Here is a 15735-nt window from a genome sequence, read left to right as displayed (position 1 = left end):
TAAACTGGAATTAATCTCTGGGAAGTTGTCTAAACAGAAATGTTTCTTAATCAGGTTTTCAGGTACAGGTTGTGTATTGTAGCTGTAGAAGAACAAAGATGGAACAACTGATAGATGTTCATAATCTCTTTTCAGATACTCATATAAGAGATTAATGAAATACTCTATTAGAAGTTATAACCTCTGAGGAACTATGCATAGGATTAGGCTGCAAAGTGTGTAAAGTTGGTGGGACTACATCCCATGTGGCTATGTTAAACCCTTATCTTAATAGCAGGAGTTCTATACACTGATTTTATCCCATTGAAGTGAGTTAGTTGTATCCTACCACTCTGCTCAGCTAAAGGCTGAGTATGTTCCATTGGCACAAGGTGTGTTACATCACTGCAAGACACATCCTGCTAGCAGAAGAGCCTCTTGCATTGGGAGGAAACACCTTGTGCCCATGGAATGCATCGCCCTTAATTTAGCACAGTAGTAGGAGACAACCCAAAAGAACCAAATCTAATTGGTTTGTGATGAGATTTCATGTTTACTCAGATATACACCTCCTTTACACATACCCTGGGGTGACACAGTTGTCTCCACCTACAGGATCACTCTCACGGCATTTTTGGGGAAGTGTAATAATTTCAATCCACATGGTTGGGCTTCTGTGCATGTTTACACAACTGAAAAGTAATGTCTATCTTCTATGAAAGTCTACATACTTCTAAACATACAGGGAAGCCCAGCCATGTGGACTGAACCAAGATCAACCATGTGGGTGCACTTTTGGTATGGCAGTGAACTTAAGAAGAGCCCTGCTGGGTCAGGCCAGTGGTCCATCAAGTGAAATGAGAGTTCCTGCAAAGGGGTCTTGCTCTCCAGTAGTTGCATTTAGGATTGCAGACATGAAATCTGATCCACAACATGTTTATTCAGAAGACCCACTGAGTTCAGTGGGGGATTATTCCCAGCTGAGTATGCATAGGATTGCAGCCTCAAAACCCCACTGATGTTGCTGGCAGAGGTAAACAAGGACAAAATTATTTTCCATTGAAATCAATGGGACTTAGAAAATGCTAAACTTTGGCTGGGTTGCACCCATCATGTCTACACTTCATATAACCGAATCACCTTGATAAAAATAGAGCTTGCAAAAATGACAAATCTTCTACATTGTCTCCCTGAAGGATTATACTCTCAAATGGAAACTTAACAGACGTAAAAATGAGGAAAACATAAAACCTGCTATGTACCAGATTTTTTGTGCACAGATTTCCTGGGGGGAAGAAAGACATAAACTTACAAATAAAATACACTGTCAGTCACCAAATATATTGCTGAATCAGAGAACAGCAACAAAAAACGAAAACGACATTGTCAGCTGGATTCACATTTGATGATGTACCAGATACTCTTATGTAGTGAAGGCAAATAAGCAATTTCTTAACTAGCTTTGGTAATAGGTACCTATATCAGAGTTTCTCTAAATAAAATGACACCTTTCCTAAGCTCCTGGAACAGATGGTGTTTTAATATAGTGTTTTCCTCTTGGGGAAGCCCTTTCCAATGTGGAGAGCAAATGAACACATTGGTTATTTCTGGTTAAAGAAATATGATAAAGTAGACCCTGCCATTGACAAATACACCACCTTCATTATTAAAAAAATAGTCTGTTTTTAATGATAAAAATCTTGACTGTTTGGAAAGTTTATGTTCTATAATCTACTTAGAATCACAACAGCACAGATAATTCATTTATGAACTGCATGATGGAGTTCACCTGTTCATCTATAGAATAGCGTAGCACGAGCATGAAGAGGCTACAGTACAAAACAAAACTTCCATCACACTAGGAGCTGTGATTTCACGAAGTTTACCTCAGAGGGCTGGAAAAGAAGGAGCAATATGGGGCCCACAGATGTGCGTGTGCGTGATTGTGTGTGTCTATGGGTACACGCACACTTGCATGTAGTGGCTGAAGGGAGTTGCACCACACTGTACTTGGTTCATGTGCCAGTGGAAACTCATGCACTGAAACTTTGGGTTAAAATGCTAGTCTGGTCTCCTAACACTCATGCATAATGATCTGTTTCTGTACATAATAAAATATATTTATATATTTATATGCATTACGTCTTTATGCCAAGAAAAAACGTCTTCATATATCACTTTGGAAAGATAGGTATACAATTTCCTAGCCAAAGTGTCTTCACTCCAATGCTTTTTTTTTAAATTTAAAACGTACCACTGGGTTTTCCTTCTATGTCTCTTCCCCCCCTTCCCCCACAAAAAAGAGATACCAGTAAAAAATAATCAGAAGAGAGGATCTGCGCAGCACCATCACTGTTGTTCGTCATTACTATTAAAATTTACAAAAGAAACCCATATAAGCAAATATATATAAAAATCGTTTTGATTTTCAGTGGAATTTATCCAATTACAGTCTACGCTCCTATGAAAAGCTGTCTGTATGGTTTTCCCTCCCTTGCCTCTCCTGTCTGCCACCCCTCAGCTTCTCCTCTCAGGTCTCAGTGACACATTCACAAGAAGGAAAGACCAGACAAGGAGAGGGTGTAAAAATAGTTATCAATGTAATAAATCACCCAAGTTCTGGATGATGGGTATACACAAAACTCTTTTTTTATGCAGAAAGTCTATTCTTTTTCTTTTACATTTTTGATTATTATTATTTTTATTATCATTATTATTTGAAAGCAAGCTGCTGCCTTCTAGATGGTAATGGTCAAATTGTTTGGTGTGATAAACTGTGCAGCTTTACTTATTCATTTTCATACCATCCAGTTGCTAAGCCATACAGGCAAATGAAAAATAAAATTCATTGCAGCTGTTTGGGTAGAACGTGCTGGCACAACACCCAAGGCTAGGCTTGATCTGACCAACAGCAAGTTAGTGTGTGACTAACACTATGAAATAGCCTTCTCCCTCATACCCTTTCAACACTGGCGAGGATGCAGCATTGGAGGTGGCTAATTTTGTGAGGTAAAATCCACCTTCCTGATGCTGAGAATAAACAGAAGGTATACCCTGACATTTAGGAAAAGACTTAATTGGGGGTTGTAGGATCTCAGTCAGAACCAACCAATCAACCAACCAGAAAAAAACCCAAACCAAAAACAGTAAAACCCTTCCATAAGCTACCTCTTGAATCCAATCACTTGGTGATCCTACAAAGGCTGCAGCATTCAAGTGGTATTGGTCAACTGAACCAAAACTGATTTAGCTTTTCATTGTGCATATATTATTCTGTATTTGAGGAATCTGCATGTAAAAAGAGAAAAAGGAACAATTAAAGCATTTCACAGGGGGAAAATCACCTTAGAGAGGGTGAGTAGGGGTGGGGTAAGCTTTGGGCAAAAAAAGCCAACCAAAAGCATTCTGCAACCCAGTAACATATTGGAACACCATATATTGTTTGACAAAGAAACTATCCTAAAGGCTACACAGTGTGTTCTGAAGCAGGATGGTGGCCGAATGTTGTATCCACAAGTTGGGGCTTGCCCATCCCACCATAGGAAGATTTTGCATACTTCAAGAATGCATTGAGTTCCAGAAAAAGCAGTTTGTCACTCAGATTCTGGGGCTCATTAACAGTCTCTGTTTCATTAGGAAAATAATACAGGATTCACAAAGGTTATAAGCTGTAAACGGTATCTCTGTCCACTTGTTGACAGTTGATTTGGCAAAGGGTAGTTTCTTTCTTTCTTTCTTTCTTTCTTTCTTTCTTTCTTTCTTTCTTTCTTTCTTTCTTTCTTTCTTTCTTTCTTTCTTTCTTTCTTTCTTTCTTTCTTTCTTTCTTTCTTTCTTTCTCGTGTCAGTATAAGGGCCTGGAAAAAAGGAAAGGTAAATAATATTAGTGAATGCCTACAGACTGTCAATATGGTCCAGGTTAAATCATCGTAAACCCTGGTCTATAGAAAGTACAGTGTTTTGTTGTGGAAGCTTCCCCTTGCTATCCTAAAATACCCTTATATTAAAGATTTGTGCAATGGCGAGGGTACAAAGAGTAGCATAAGGAAAGTAGACAGGCTCATCCCATTGCATAGTCGGTTAATGGAAACTAACTTTTAAAGTTAAATACTGGTGTATATCCAACCATCCATGCAGGGTAGGCATGTGGAGTTTTCCTACATTCTTCTCAGTTCCTCAGCCCCTTCCAAGCCTAAAAAAGAGCATTCCTAGGGCTGTGGGATCCATGCAGATGAACAGCTGTGCAAGTTAGTGGGCTGGAGTGAAATCAGCTCCTTTCCTCAATGCAGCTGTACTTGTGGATGAAAAAGGAGGAGATATTTCACTTGATGTCCTTCACTCCATCCCTCCCAACTGTACAGCTAGTCCTCTGAGTAGGTCTCATGATCCTGGGAATGATCCTTCTGGAGGTAAGAAGGGGATGCAGGAACAGAGCGGAACACAGGAAAACACTGCATTTCATGCACAGAGCGATAGAATACATACCACTGAATGCTAGAGTTCTGCTGGCATAGTTAGGCTATACTCAGATATCATGGTGAACTGTTAATATTTTAAACCCTGATTTGTGCAACAAAGGTGTAAAAACAAATCTCTGTTCATGGGTAAAGACTAGATTCTTTCTTTCTTGCCTCGTCTTTGTCTCTTAGTATTGATAATTTCTTCCCTATGCTGTGGTCTCTCTGGCCTCAAGGGCTGGTACTGCTTAACAAACTGTGCTTCAGAGGTAGTACCAACTGTGGTTAATAAATGAGCCACAAACCCTAGTTTAAAATCCCAGTTTGGCCCCATGTAAATGCATTTGAATATCACAGCTAACCATGTGATTCGGCAGTGCAAAACTATTGTGTCTGGAAACTTTGATATGTTGGCACATGATTGCTCTGTTGACCATATTAATAAACTTGACTACATATAAGGCATAACAGAGATCAGATCTCAATGTCAAAACCTTTCCATGTTCCATATCACACAAAGACACCCCCCCATATCACACAGACACACACAGTCACTTCCTCCCTCTTCTACATTCATTGACTTCAGACATCACAGCAAGTGCTGAAAGTAGCTGGACAGGCAACCTTCACACTTCTGCTGCAATGTCCAAAGGAGAGCTTGCACAAGGGACCGCTGCTCCCAATTAAAGAAGAGTTTCATTCACAGGAACTTGGAGAACAACAAAAGCATTGTGTGGTTTATACAATCAAAACTCGCTTGTCATTAATCTTGGCATTGTAAGTATTTTATGAATAAGCAATTGGATGGATCAACACATTTAGTCCTTCTGTTGTTGCAATGTAAACATCAGGACCAGGCATCACAGTGTTTGGCTGACTAGCCAGAATCCCATCCAGGAAATCTGTCATGATGTCAGTACAGGGACATTTGTTGACACAGAGCCAGCCTTCAGGCTTCACAATACAACCTGAGCAATGGAGTATGTAAATGCAGCTGCTCAGTGTTTTAGGGCTTGTGCACGTGTGTGCCTTTGTGTGAAGCAAGAGATGAGACAGTCTCAATTACTCAGGGAATCTTTGGTGTGTAATCCTTCCCAACTCCCACCTCATTAACAAGGTGCAAATAAATCCTCACTATCCACTTTCTAGAATTCCACTGAAGTCATCTCATTGCCTGGACTCCATTTGGCAGCATTCTTGCAGTGGAAAGGCAAAGCTAGAAGCAATATTTTGCATACCTTTCTATGAGTTGTCCAGAAAGAAGCCCAGGTCAACCAGTATGAATCTAAGATACACAAATGGTGCAAAGGAAGACTAAGCCTTTAATGGGTGTGCAGAATACCAAATTTCAGAAGTGTATTACTTCTCATTCCATAAAGGTACAGGATTCCCATCCACCTTTGCATATGGTCACCCTATATTGGTTTGTTTAAAGAAAAATACATCTCCTTAACAATAATCAGCAAATGTCAAAATGGCAAGTCATAATGACTTTGAGTGGGGAGCACAAAGAAAGCCTCCAGTATGTTACCATGTGAGTATACATTTCTGAAGTTCTCTTCACTTGATTACAGTGACTATGTGTCAATGCGCCATCACAGCTATGAGTAGGGTTGTCTGGTCCCTCTTCACCACCAGCGGGAGGTTTTTTGGGCAGAGCCTGAGGAGGGTGGGGTTTGGGGAAGGGAGGGACTTCAATGCCATAGAGTCCAATTGCCAAAGCGGCCATTTTCTCCAGGTGAACTGATTTCTATTGGCTGGAGATCAGTTGTAATAGCAGGAGATCTCCAGCTAGTCCCTGGAGGTTAGCAACCCTAGCTATGAGGGACAGAATTTTATCATCTCAGCCACAATGCTTTTCAATGGAGTCAGTTCTCATACCTGGATACATGCCAAGGTAACACTGAGGCCAGACTACTGTAATGCACCCTACCTAGGCCTCCCCTCAAAATAAACTCCGATACTTCAGTTGCTGCAGAATGCCACCGCTTAGTTATTATCAGGAGCCAGGTGAAGCATGCATATCACACAACCACTGTGCAATCACTTCATTGGTTGCCCATGAGTTACCAAGCTCAGTTCAAGGTACTGGCTATCTCATACAAAGCCTTCCATGGCTTGGACCCTCATATCTGCAAGACCACCTGACCACCTTTGTCCTGCCATGACAGCTCTGCTCATCTGAACAAGGCATACTGGATGTACCACCCTACAGATGGGCAAGATCAACAACTGCCTGTACACATGCCTTCTCTCACATTGTGGAATGGCCTCCATAAGGAAGTCAGGAAAACTCTCCCATGTTCCTGGCATTTTGCAAACTACGTAAAACAGAATTGTTCAGGAGGACATTTGTATAATGGAAATAAGAGCTACATCATAACAAATTGGTCCTGGAAAATGCACTGTGTTTCTAATTGATGTAATACCATGTTTCTGCATTGTTAAACATGTTGTGTTTAATACCTATGGCTTTGTTCAGATGATACCTCCATTTGAAAATTTCTACAAATCCTAGACCTATTACATTGCTTATTAGATGGTGTCATCCTATTGATTGCATTGATTTACACTGTGTATCCTTGTCTCAGTGAGAAAGGCAGACTATATATAATGTAAAATTAAAACACACCTGCTTGTCATAATTCTGTAGGAATCAAGTGATATTCACATGCATGCATGTGTGAACCAAGCTGAATATGTGAACTCACTCCATTGAAAAGCAGTACATTTGGGGTGGTGGCATGAGGTATGAAAATACCGTCTGTGGTAGCCCATGCATAATGCCAGTCATCACTTGACATTGCAATTATCAAGCCATGAACAACTATATAAGAACTAGCCCCATATTCCACTGCCTCAAATGTCATGTTTTCTACATGTTCTATTAGTCTCCTACATATGGTAGATGGGAATGGATATTTTGCACTGAAGATTGTGGTGACCACCTGAAGGGCCAGGTGGATCTAAATTTGCTACTCCACTTTGTAAAAATAACCAGTGTCGTAGAATTGTGGAGGCAATCCCATGATTTGCTATGGAACAGGTCTCTGGAGAAGTGGTGGCACATATATTTTTGTTCTAAATAAATACAAAATTCTGAGATAAGGGCCATAAAAATGTTATCTGCAGTTGGCCTACAACAAGAAACTTTTTTCTTAGAAGAGATTATATAAAGGCCCAGAGGAAAATAATTAATTAATTTCCATTCCATATAAATGTGAGGGCTATTCACATTTGTCTGGAACTTACATGAATTGCCATTTCTTATAAACCACACAGATCCCCCCAAGGCAACCCCCCCTAAACATTAGAATCTAATTAAAAAAAAAATACAATCACTGAGACAGCAAGCTATGAACACTTGCATCACCCCCAACCTAGTCTATTTTGCCCTAATAGTGAGCCTGTGATTATATAGTTTGGATTGGAGAACTATTTCATTTGCTACTATCACACCTCATTCCTTTACTGTTAGCTTAGAGTTAAATCCTCCAAGCTCTGATCTCAACTGAAGTGGCAAGAGAGAAGCTCTAAAGTATTACCTAATGCAGATTACTATACCCATTTGGTTCCCACAGGTGTTAATTATGCTGTACTGGAAATTTGTCCAGAATGAAAAGGTGACGCATTACAGTTTCCCCAAGTGCAAGATACTGTTAATGTGCAGGTGGTGAAACTGGATCAACAGGAAAGCTGTAATACTTTCTCTAATATGAATGTTTAGAAAAGTTAAAACTGTGGGGTCTCCAGTGTGTACTTCCTACAGCACAGATCCCAGGCCCAACTAATAAAATGCTATCCTAACTATGCAATCTTCAAATAAATTAATACATTAATTTATTTACTACCTTGAAAGGCTGAAATATTCCTGCTAATTATTACTCCATTGCAGCCCCACTGAATATAATAAAGCACTAACCCAGAAGAGGATTTTATCATTGTCCTCTATAGACTATTGGTGCGTGAGAAGCAAGAATTTATATTTTAACAGTTTGGTAGCCATAGTGATGGGCAGATGAGTAGCCACTCAAGATGAAGTGGATTTATTTCCCCACAATATTTTATAACCTCAAAGCCATGAAGTCACTGGTAATTTTCCAAGTGGTCTTGAAAGAGAGTCAGATCATGGGTTAAGTAGAACTCAGCAAGACCTGCTCTGGTGTAGTGGGTAAATGATAGACCTTGGAAGATGAAGTTTGTATCCTATCAACTGGATGCCCCTAGCCATGCCAATCTCTTTCTTAAAAATGGGAGCAATCACACCATATTGTTTCAGTAGCTGCTCAGTTCATAGCTCAGTAAAGACAGGTATTAGTTAAAAGGACAAATTTAAGCAAAACACTTAGCAGCCCAATTTAAGAGGGCCATGTGTTGTTTTGTAAAGGTCCTGCGGACTTGAACAAATTCGTAACAATTATTCTATTCATATGTTCTGATTTGCTATTCCATGGAAAAACTGAGCTCTTCTTTTGATCATATGCATTCACATAATTGTTGCCTTTCCTGCGTTTGGTTGTGGGACTGTACATTCCATATACCGTACATGAATGTGGGACTTCTTGTCATTTAAAACAATTCTCCCTACCTCTGCAAGTTCTCAGATCAGAAAGCCAAGGCATACCATTCCAATGGAGGGTATACAGTGACAATCTGTCACAGGAGCCCTGACCTGGATGGCCCAGGCTAGCCTGATTTCATCAGATCTCAACTGCTAAGTAGGATCACCCCTGGTAAGTATTTGGATGGCAGACCACCATGGAATCCCAGGGTTGCTATGCAGAGGAAGGCAATGGCAAAGCACCTCTGTAAGTCTCTTGCCTTGAAAACCCTATGGGTTGCAATGAGTCAGCTGTGACTTGATGGCACTTTACACACAGGCACACACACACACACATCACAGGAAAGGAAAGAATCCCAAAAATGTTAATAATTACACAAGGAAAAGTTCAGAAAGGAAAGCTTAATTGAAGATACTCCCTAAATCAAATGTTTTCACTCCTCTTTTGCTAAATTACTTCTCTGTGCAAATAAGGAAACCAAGGCAATACAAGGAGTAGAGTAGAAGAGAAAAGGCACTGGAAGAAAACTTAAGCTAGAATTCATATATATCTGGAGAAAACATTTTGCTTTTTTGGGAACTGAATCCCTTCATCTTATGGCTACAAAGTAAAGGTCAATCTTCATCAACATCCCAAACCCAGTTTCACTGGTGTGTTAGGATTATGGCATGGCTGCCTACGATCTATGACATGAACTCCCATATGTTGTAGCCTCCCTAAGTCAAAGAAATAATGACTGACTCTCCCTAACTATAACCAGGATAAAATTAGAAATATTAAGCTGGCAGTTCCTCAACCATTCTCCTCTCCTGCCTGATGTGAGACATAACAAGAATGCTGCATGGAGGATCTGGATCCTGCAGGGGGGGAAATAATGGAAGGACTTGGTTGCATTTCTCATTCCCACCTTATTATTATTAGATTTTTATCCTGCCCTTTCCCTGCTGAAGGAGGCCTTAGGGTGGCTTACAACACACAAAAACGGTACTATCCAACATATAAAAGAAGCAGTACAGTACAATATAAATTTACCGTAAGTAAAATATATAAAACAGAGGGGCATGAAATTCATGGGAAGCGAAATCCCATCTCCCCCCCCCCCATTGCTGAGCTGGTGTAACCATTCACCTTTGAGTGATGATGGCACCAATTATATAGCTCCCCTCATAGCACTGATTAAAATGTGGGTATCTTCAGTACACAACACACAACACATGCCTTTATTGGCATGGATTATCTTCAGTAGAAAGTGGGGGATTGGACAGAACCAAGAACCAGCTGTAGATGGTACCAAAAGGAGCAACTGGATATGGAGACAAGACAAGGGTGGGAGAAACAGAGGTGGGTTCAAGAGATAGCCAGCCATTAATGTTGAAGCACTGCAGGAACATATGAAGTACATATTTTTCATATCATTACAAGTGCTAAATGACAGCAGATTTTGGTGAAAAATACAATGAAGATATACCTGCAATAAGACAATATTTCCCATTCTGATATATACACGGAGTGAATTTATGACACTTTTACCTACCCTTTGTTTAAGGAATTTATGGTAATGTACACAGGAACATTCCATTTCCCCCCTTCTTACCTAGGGCAGATACATTAGACGAAGTGTGCCCCATGATCACCCAGCAAGCTTCACGGCTGAGCAGAGATTTGCACCCTGATCTTCTGACGCACATTATACCTTGTTGGCTTCCAGTTCCACGTGCAATGCCAACAAGTTATCCCATCTCTGTAACTGTTTGCTCCCACTCCAGATAAATCAAAAATTGCCCACTGAACTCTGGCACCATTCTCTGGAATTGGTGTCCCCAGCTATTCTTCTGATCTTCAGTCTCTGCCCTGTGAAGCTTCCCTGATCCTCCAGTTCCCATCCCCCCCTATGCTTCTGACTAATATGGCAACTTAAGTTCTACCTTGCCCTTCTTTCAAACCTCTGAAACCTTATTATTATGCCTTCCATCCAGAAATCTAAGTGGAAACTTCCTTCCTTGCTTCCTTCTGTCCTACCACTGACAAAAACACAAAGAAACAGACATTTGCTAGCTAGTGCAGCAACTATAAACTACTCACAGATCATACCATAGGTTAGGGAATGTGTCTGCCACCCTGACCATACCTGCTTACATGGCACTGGGGTAGCAAATGAGAGGTTACCCATTTGGGCCTGGTCAAGACAACCCTAAAGTTTAGGCTGGCAACAGTCAGTGTAACCATTCTGAAGTAATACATTAACTTCCATAGTGAGACCTTTGAGAACCAACATTATACACCAAGGCCTCATGCCATCTTTGATAGTTTAATAATGTTGATGTTCACTTCTTTTTGAGTGCATAAAGGCAAATGCTACAATAATTATAGTATTTTCAGACAATCTTGCTACATCTTGTAATGGTGGGAGAAATCACCTCCAGGCATGCATACTGCAAACAGGTTTTCGTAGAAAGGTGAAAAAGCAAAGCCCTAAGCACTGGTGAAATTATTGGTGATAGATTGGCAATGACTAAAAAAATCTGGGTGAAGAATGAAAGTTAATGTGTAAAACAATTTGCTAACTTTTGGTACACTGGTTTTCAGCCAAAGTGTGGCATCTCAGCCACAGGACGGTGGCATCCACAAAAACTGTTATTCTCTTACTTTGTCTGGTATACAGGATACGTCTACTGATCAACAAAAATAGGATAAAAAGGACTTCAGATTACCTCTGGATGCAAATAATTGGAACCATGTAATGTAATTTCACCAGGCGATTGTTTGAGCTATAAGGTGTTCAATATGGAATCAGACTGTCATATTGGATTGTTTAACAGGCAAGTGGTATCAACCTTGTTCTGTACCAAATCTACCTAGTATCCCTCATGGCCAGACACTAAAGGCAGAGTTCCCCAGAACAGTATCCTACTGTGTAGTACAGGAAAATCTTTCTCTCTGTAAGAAAGCTTGTTCAAATACACACAAGGTTATGGATGGTATTTTTCTATGTATGGTGAAAGGCTGCTGTCTTGTCAGAGGCTGTTCAAGAGTTCTCCTCTTTGTGGCATAGCCAGACTACACTTTGTACAAGAACCTGTGCCATCTAGTCAAGTCCTTGGCAGCCCTTCCAGTAGGCATGATCTTGTCAAACAACAGTATCAATGGTATTTAGATCTGAGAGTGCTCAATGGAAGTCTGTCAGTTTGCATATCTACATAACTTTGCAAAGGCCAGATTTAAGAGATGCCTACATCTAAAAAGCACAAATGCGTTTAGAAAGAAAATAGTCACCTGAGCTTGTTTTCTGCATTAATATGTCATTCTGGGAAGTTTTGATTTATTCTGATTTAACTGTATATAAGCAAGGTTTGGCATTTGAAAGAGGAAAATGAGTCCCCGTAAATTCCACAGCACTATATAGGCATTTTTCAGGTCTGAGAATATTTGAAATGTATTAAATGAAGATATTAAACAAAATAATCAACAGCATTTAAGGATGAATGTGTTTATGCAACCACAGAATAATATGCAAACAAAGGTACCTTTTGCTAGCAGTTCTACACATTGCTGAGGCTCAATGCCCAGTTGGACAAAAAGTAATATCTTATTAGTAGATATCTAACTATGCAAGTTTGTCTAAACCATAGATCCTCAGAACCAAATTAGACATTTCATAGGAGATGCAGTCAATAGTCTCCTGGCATGTTTAAAATGAAAAGCAGCTGCAAAAAGCTGAAATCAGGGGGTGGAGGAATAGTAGAGAAAAGTGTTGCTGAACCCTTTTGTCTTAGGCCATTTTTCCACTCAGAATTGCATCTCTCAGCTACTTTTTCACTTGCAGAGGAAAAGACACATGAATCCTAGTAAGGATGTACAAAAATACTTGATTTTAACTGTTTTCTTGTTGAATCTGATTTGATTGTGTCTACTTGATTGTAATGGCATTTGGCTATATACTATAAATCTGTACCTACCTACCTATTAAGGATGTATGGTTGTACTAGTAATCTTGCTGCGTTTGAGAAGAACAAAAGGCTCAGAACTCTGGGATTTGTACTTGAGCGAGGAGCCAATAGGATGACGCTATAATCGGAAGCATTGTGTCTGAATGCCTCTGCATCAAAATCCCCTCTCAACAAAGAATGAGCTTCCCTCAGCAGAATGTACCTGGGTGTCGATCATGTGTAGCATCAATGAATAAGACCACTCTACACATGTCCCAGTAAAATTTGTCTGCAAAGATGATCTTATAGAATGATACTAGTTAGAATCAATCCTTAGCCACACTGACGTAGGAAGGACACACTATATATATTTGTAGTACATCATATTGCAACCCATTCAGTAAGACCTAGCGAGATTATTGTAAAAGCTGTATTATTTTAGAAAAAGTTATATTATTACATGTTATAGTTTCTCATTCTACACTAGTCAAATGAATGCCAACAGACTAAACATTGCTAACCTGCTTTGACCATTTCCCTTCTTTGCATAAATCCTTCAGCCTGGAACCCAACTCTGTGATGAAGCTTGCTTAGCACCAGTGAAGTTTCCCACATTCAGAGTGACAACATTCTGGGCGGAGATGAGGGAATCAAAGTTAAAATCCAACCCATCTGCATCCATGAGTTCGCTGCGGATAATGGACTCCATGTCACATTCCAGGCTCCCATTGAAAATATCAAGGTCCAAATCACTGGGGAATTTATCATGCCCCATGACTGGAAGGCTCACACTGTTGGAATATAAAGAGCCTGAGAGTGAGTCAGAAAGTGATTGCATAGACTGGTTGACAGGTGACTGTTGCTGGTGTTTGGCCGACCCAGTGTTGCTTGTGTCACTTAAGCCTATAGTACCAATGGAATTTGACAAGGCACGGCTGCCACTGAGAGAATTCTGGGACTGATGCTGGTGGTGGAGCAGATTCTGGTTGACCAAACTTGGCTGAGCAGCAAATGACATCATCGGGTCGTTCCGGAGCATGATGCTCCTGCGTACATTTTGGGCAGACACAGCTGTGCTAGCTTGTGACATGAGTGGATCGGACTGGGTCATCATGACATCGCTGTGGCTAAGCGAATCTGATGCCAGCAGATCCTGCAGCGTTTGGTTATTGTAGTGAGAAATGGAAGAAAATGTAGCTTGCTTGTTCTCCTGGATGGTTTGCATGGGAGACTGACGGAGGGAATTCAGAGATGAAGGTCCAAACACAGCATTATTGAAACTGCTTGATGGAGAACCAAGACCTGAACCTTTGGATCCATAAGGAAAACTTGAGCTTCTTTGCATGAGTCCTCCTGTGGGTGATTGCTGGGAAGAGGGGAGCGTGATATTATCCAGAAGGTCATCCATAAGGTTATCTGTCAGGCCATCATTCAAGTTCATGGTGCCAGCCATATCAGTCAACCGAGGCAGCTCAACATTACAGGGTTTATTTACTGATGGCGACATGCTGGGTGGGCTACTGTACAGCATTGGTGATAGTGGAGCCTCATCATCCTGGACCTCATCTAACTCAGTACTTGCCAGTATTGGGGACAAGCGGCCACTTATCGTACTGGCATTTGAGTTTGTACGAGACCGGAAATCCGTCCACGCATCCAGTTCATCGCTGCTACGTGAGGTTGGGCTACCTGGCCATTTGGAGAGCTGGGAGGGGCTGTCTTCGCTAGTTTCCTGTGCAGCTTGTAGAGCAGCCTTTTTCTTAGCTGCTCGTCCTCGGCTTTTTGTGTACTTGTTGCTATTGTCCATTGAAACAGCACGCCTCCGTGGTGCTTTCCCACCTTTCCCACCATCCGGATTGATCATCCACCATGAGCTTTTCCCAGTTCCTTCATTCTGTACCCTGATGAATCGACTGTGAAGGGATAAATTGTGCCTGATGGAGTTCTGCAAGGAAAAAAGGGGGGAAACACAATGACTACAAAGAACAAATGTTCATAACAGTTTGTAAAAGTGATCTTACTACTATTTTGCCTACTGCTGATATATACACACGAATCTGCCTTCTACTGAATCAGACTGTTGGTCTCTCAAGACCAGTACTGTCTACTCTGACGGGCAGCAGCTCTCCAGGGTCTTAAGCAGAGATATTTCACATTAATTAATGATCCTGATTAATCCTGGGACCTTCTGTGTACAAAGCAGATGCACTACCAATGAGTGACAGCCCCTCCCACTGGCAAAGTTTGCATGAACAAAGTTCTAGTTGAACATACAACTCATGTGGTTCTGCCCTAGAGGAATATAATGAACTCCCTTGGCTAGAGTTCTTCTGTAGGAAACAGTGTACAGCACTGATGCTATTTTTGTAATTTTGTACGTGATTAAGGAATTTTATTTGTTTGTTTTATACCCCGTACCCTTTCACCACAGGAGACTCAGGGCAGCTTATAACATTTAAAAATACAACATTTAAAATACAATAAATGCAAATAAAAGCAATAAATATAAAAATAAAACCAATTAAAATATCGACTTTATAAACTGCTTGAAGAATTAAAAAACTGGCCAGCTCCCTGGTTTGTAACGTTAGTCAAAGGCCGTACTGTGTTTGATGTGATAGACCTCAACAGGTCTATTAAGGCTTCCCAAATAATAATTCTGTATACTTTAACTGGGGGATAGGATTATTTAAATTTAAGTAATTATTTAATCAAATAGTGACTTTCCTCTCCAAGTGCATTATTAAGATACCATAAAGATTATCTTGACAAAATAATAAACTGGGTGAAACCAAGACTATTAATACAGATAGG

The 15735-nt window shown here is 40.5% G+C and overlaps 1 protein-coding gene across 1 annotated transcript in view; it reads right to left on the bottom strand.

The window, feature by feature from the left end:
• Positions 1 to 3706: 3706 nt before the first annotated feature.
• Positions 3707 to 15735, bottom strand: part of FOXO3 (forkhead box O3) — a 115687-nt gene continuing 103658 nt past the window's right edge. Inside the window, exons 2-3 of the mRNA XM_056856539.1 lie at positions 13443 to 14866; positions 3707 to 3833 (exon numbers count right to left, since the gene is read on the bottom strand). Of these exons, the coding sequence (XP_056712517.1) occupies positions 13478 to 14866 (1389 nt within the window). The 3' untranslated portion in view covers positions 3707 to 3833; positions 13443 to 13477. The remainder of the gene's footprint in view (positions 3834 to 13442; positions 14867 to 15735) is intronic.

The sequence above is a fragment of the Euleptes europaea genome, chromosome 10, assembly GCF_029931775.1.
Source record: "Euleptes europaea isolate rEulEur1 chromosome 10, rEulEur1.hap1, whole genome shotgun sequence".
Taxonomy (NCBI): Eukaryota; Metazoa; Chordata; class Lepidosauria; order Squamata; family Sphaerodactylidae; genus Euleptes; species Euleptes europaea.
Note: the sequence above shows the minus strand (reverse complement) of the source record. Positions and strands in the feature narration are given on the sequence as shown.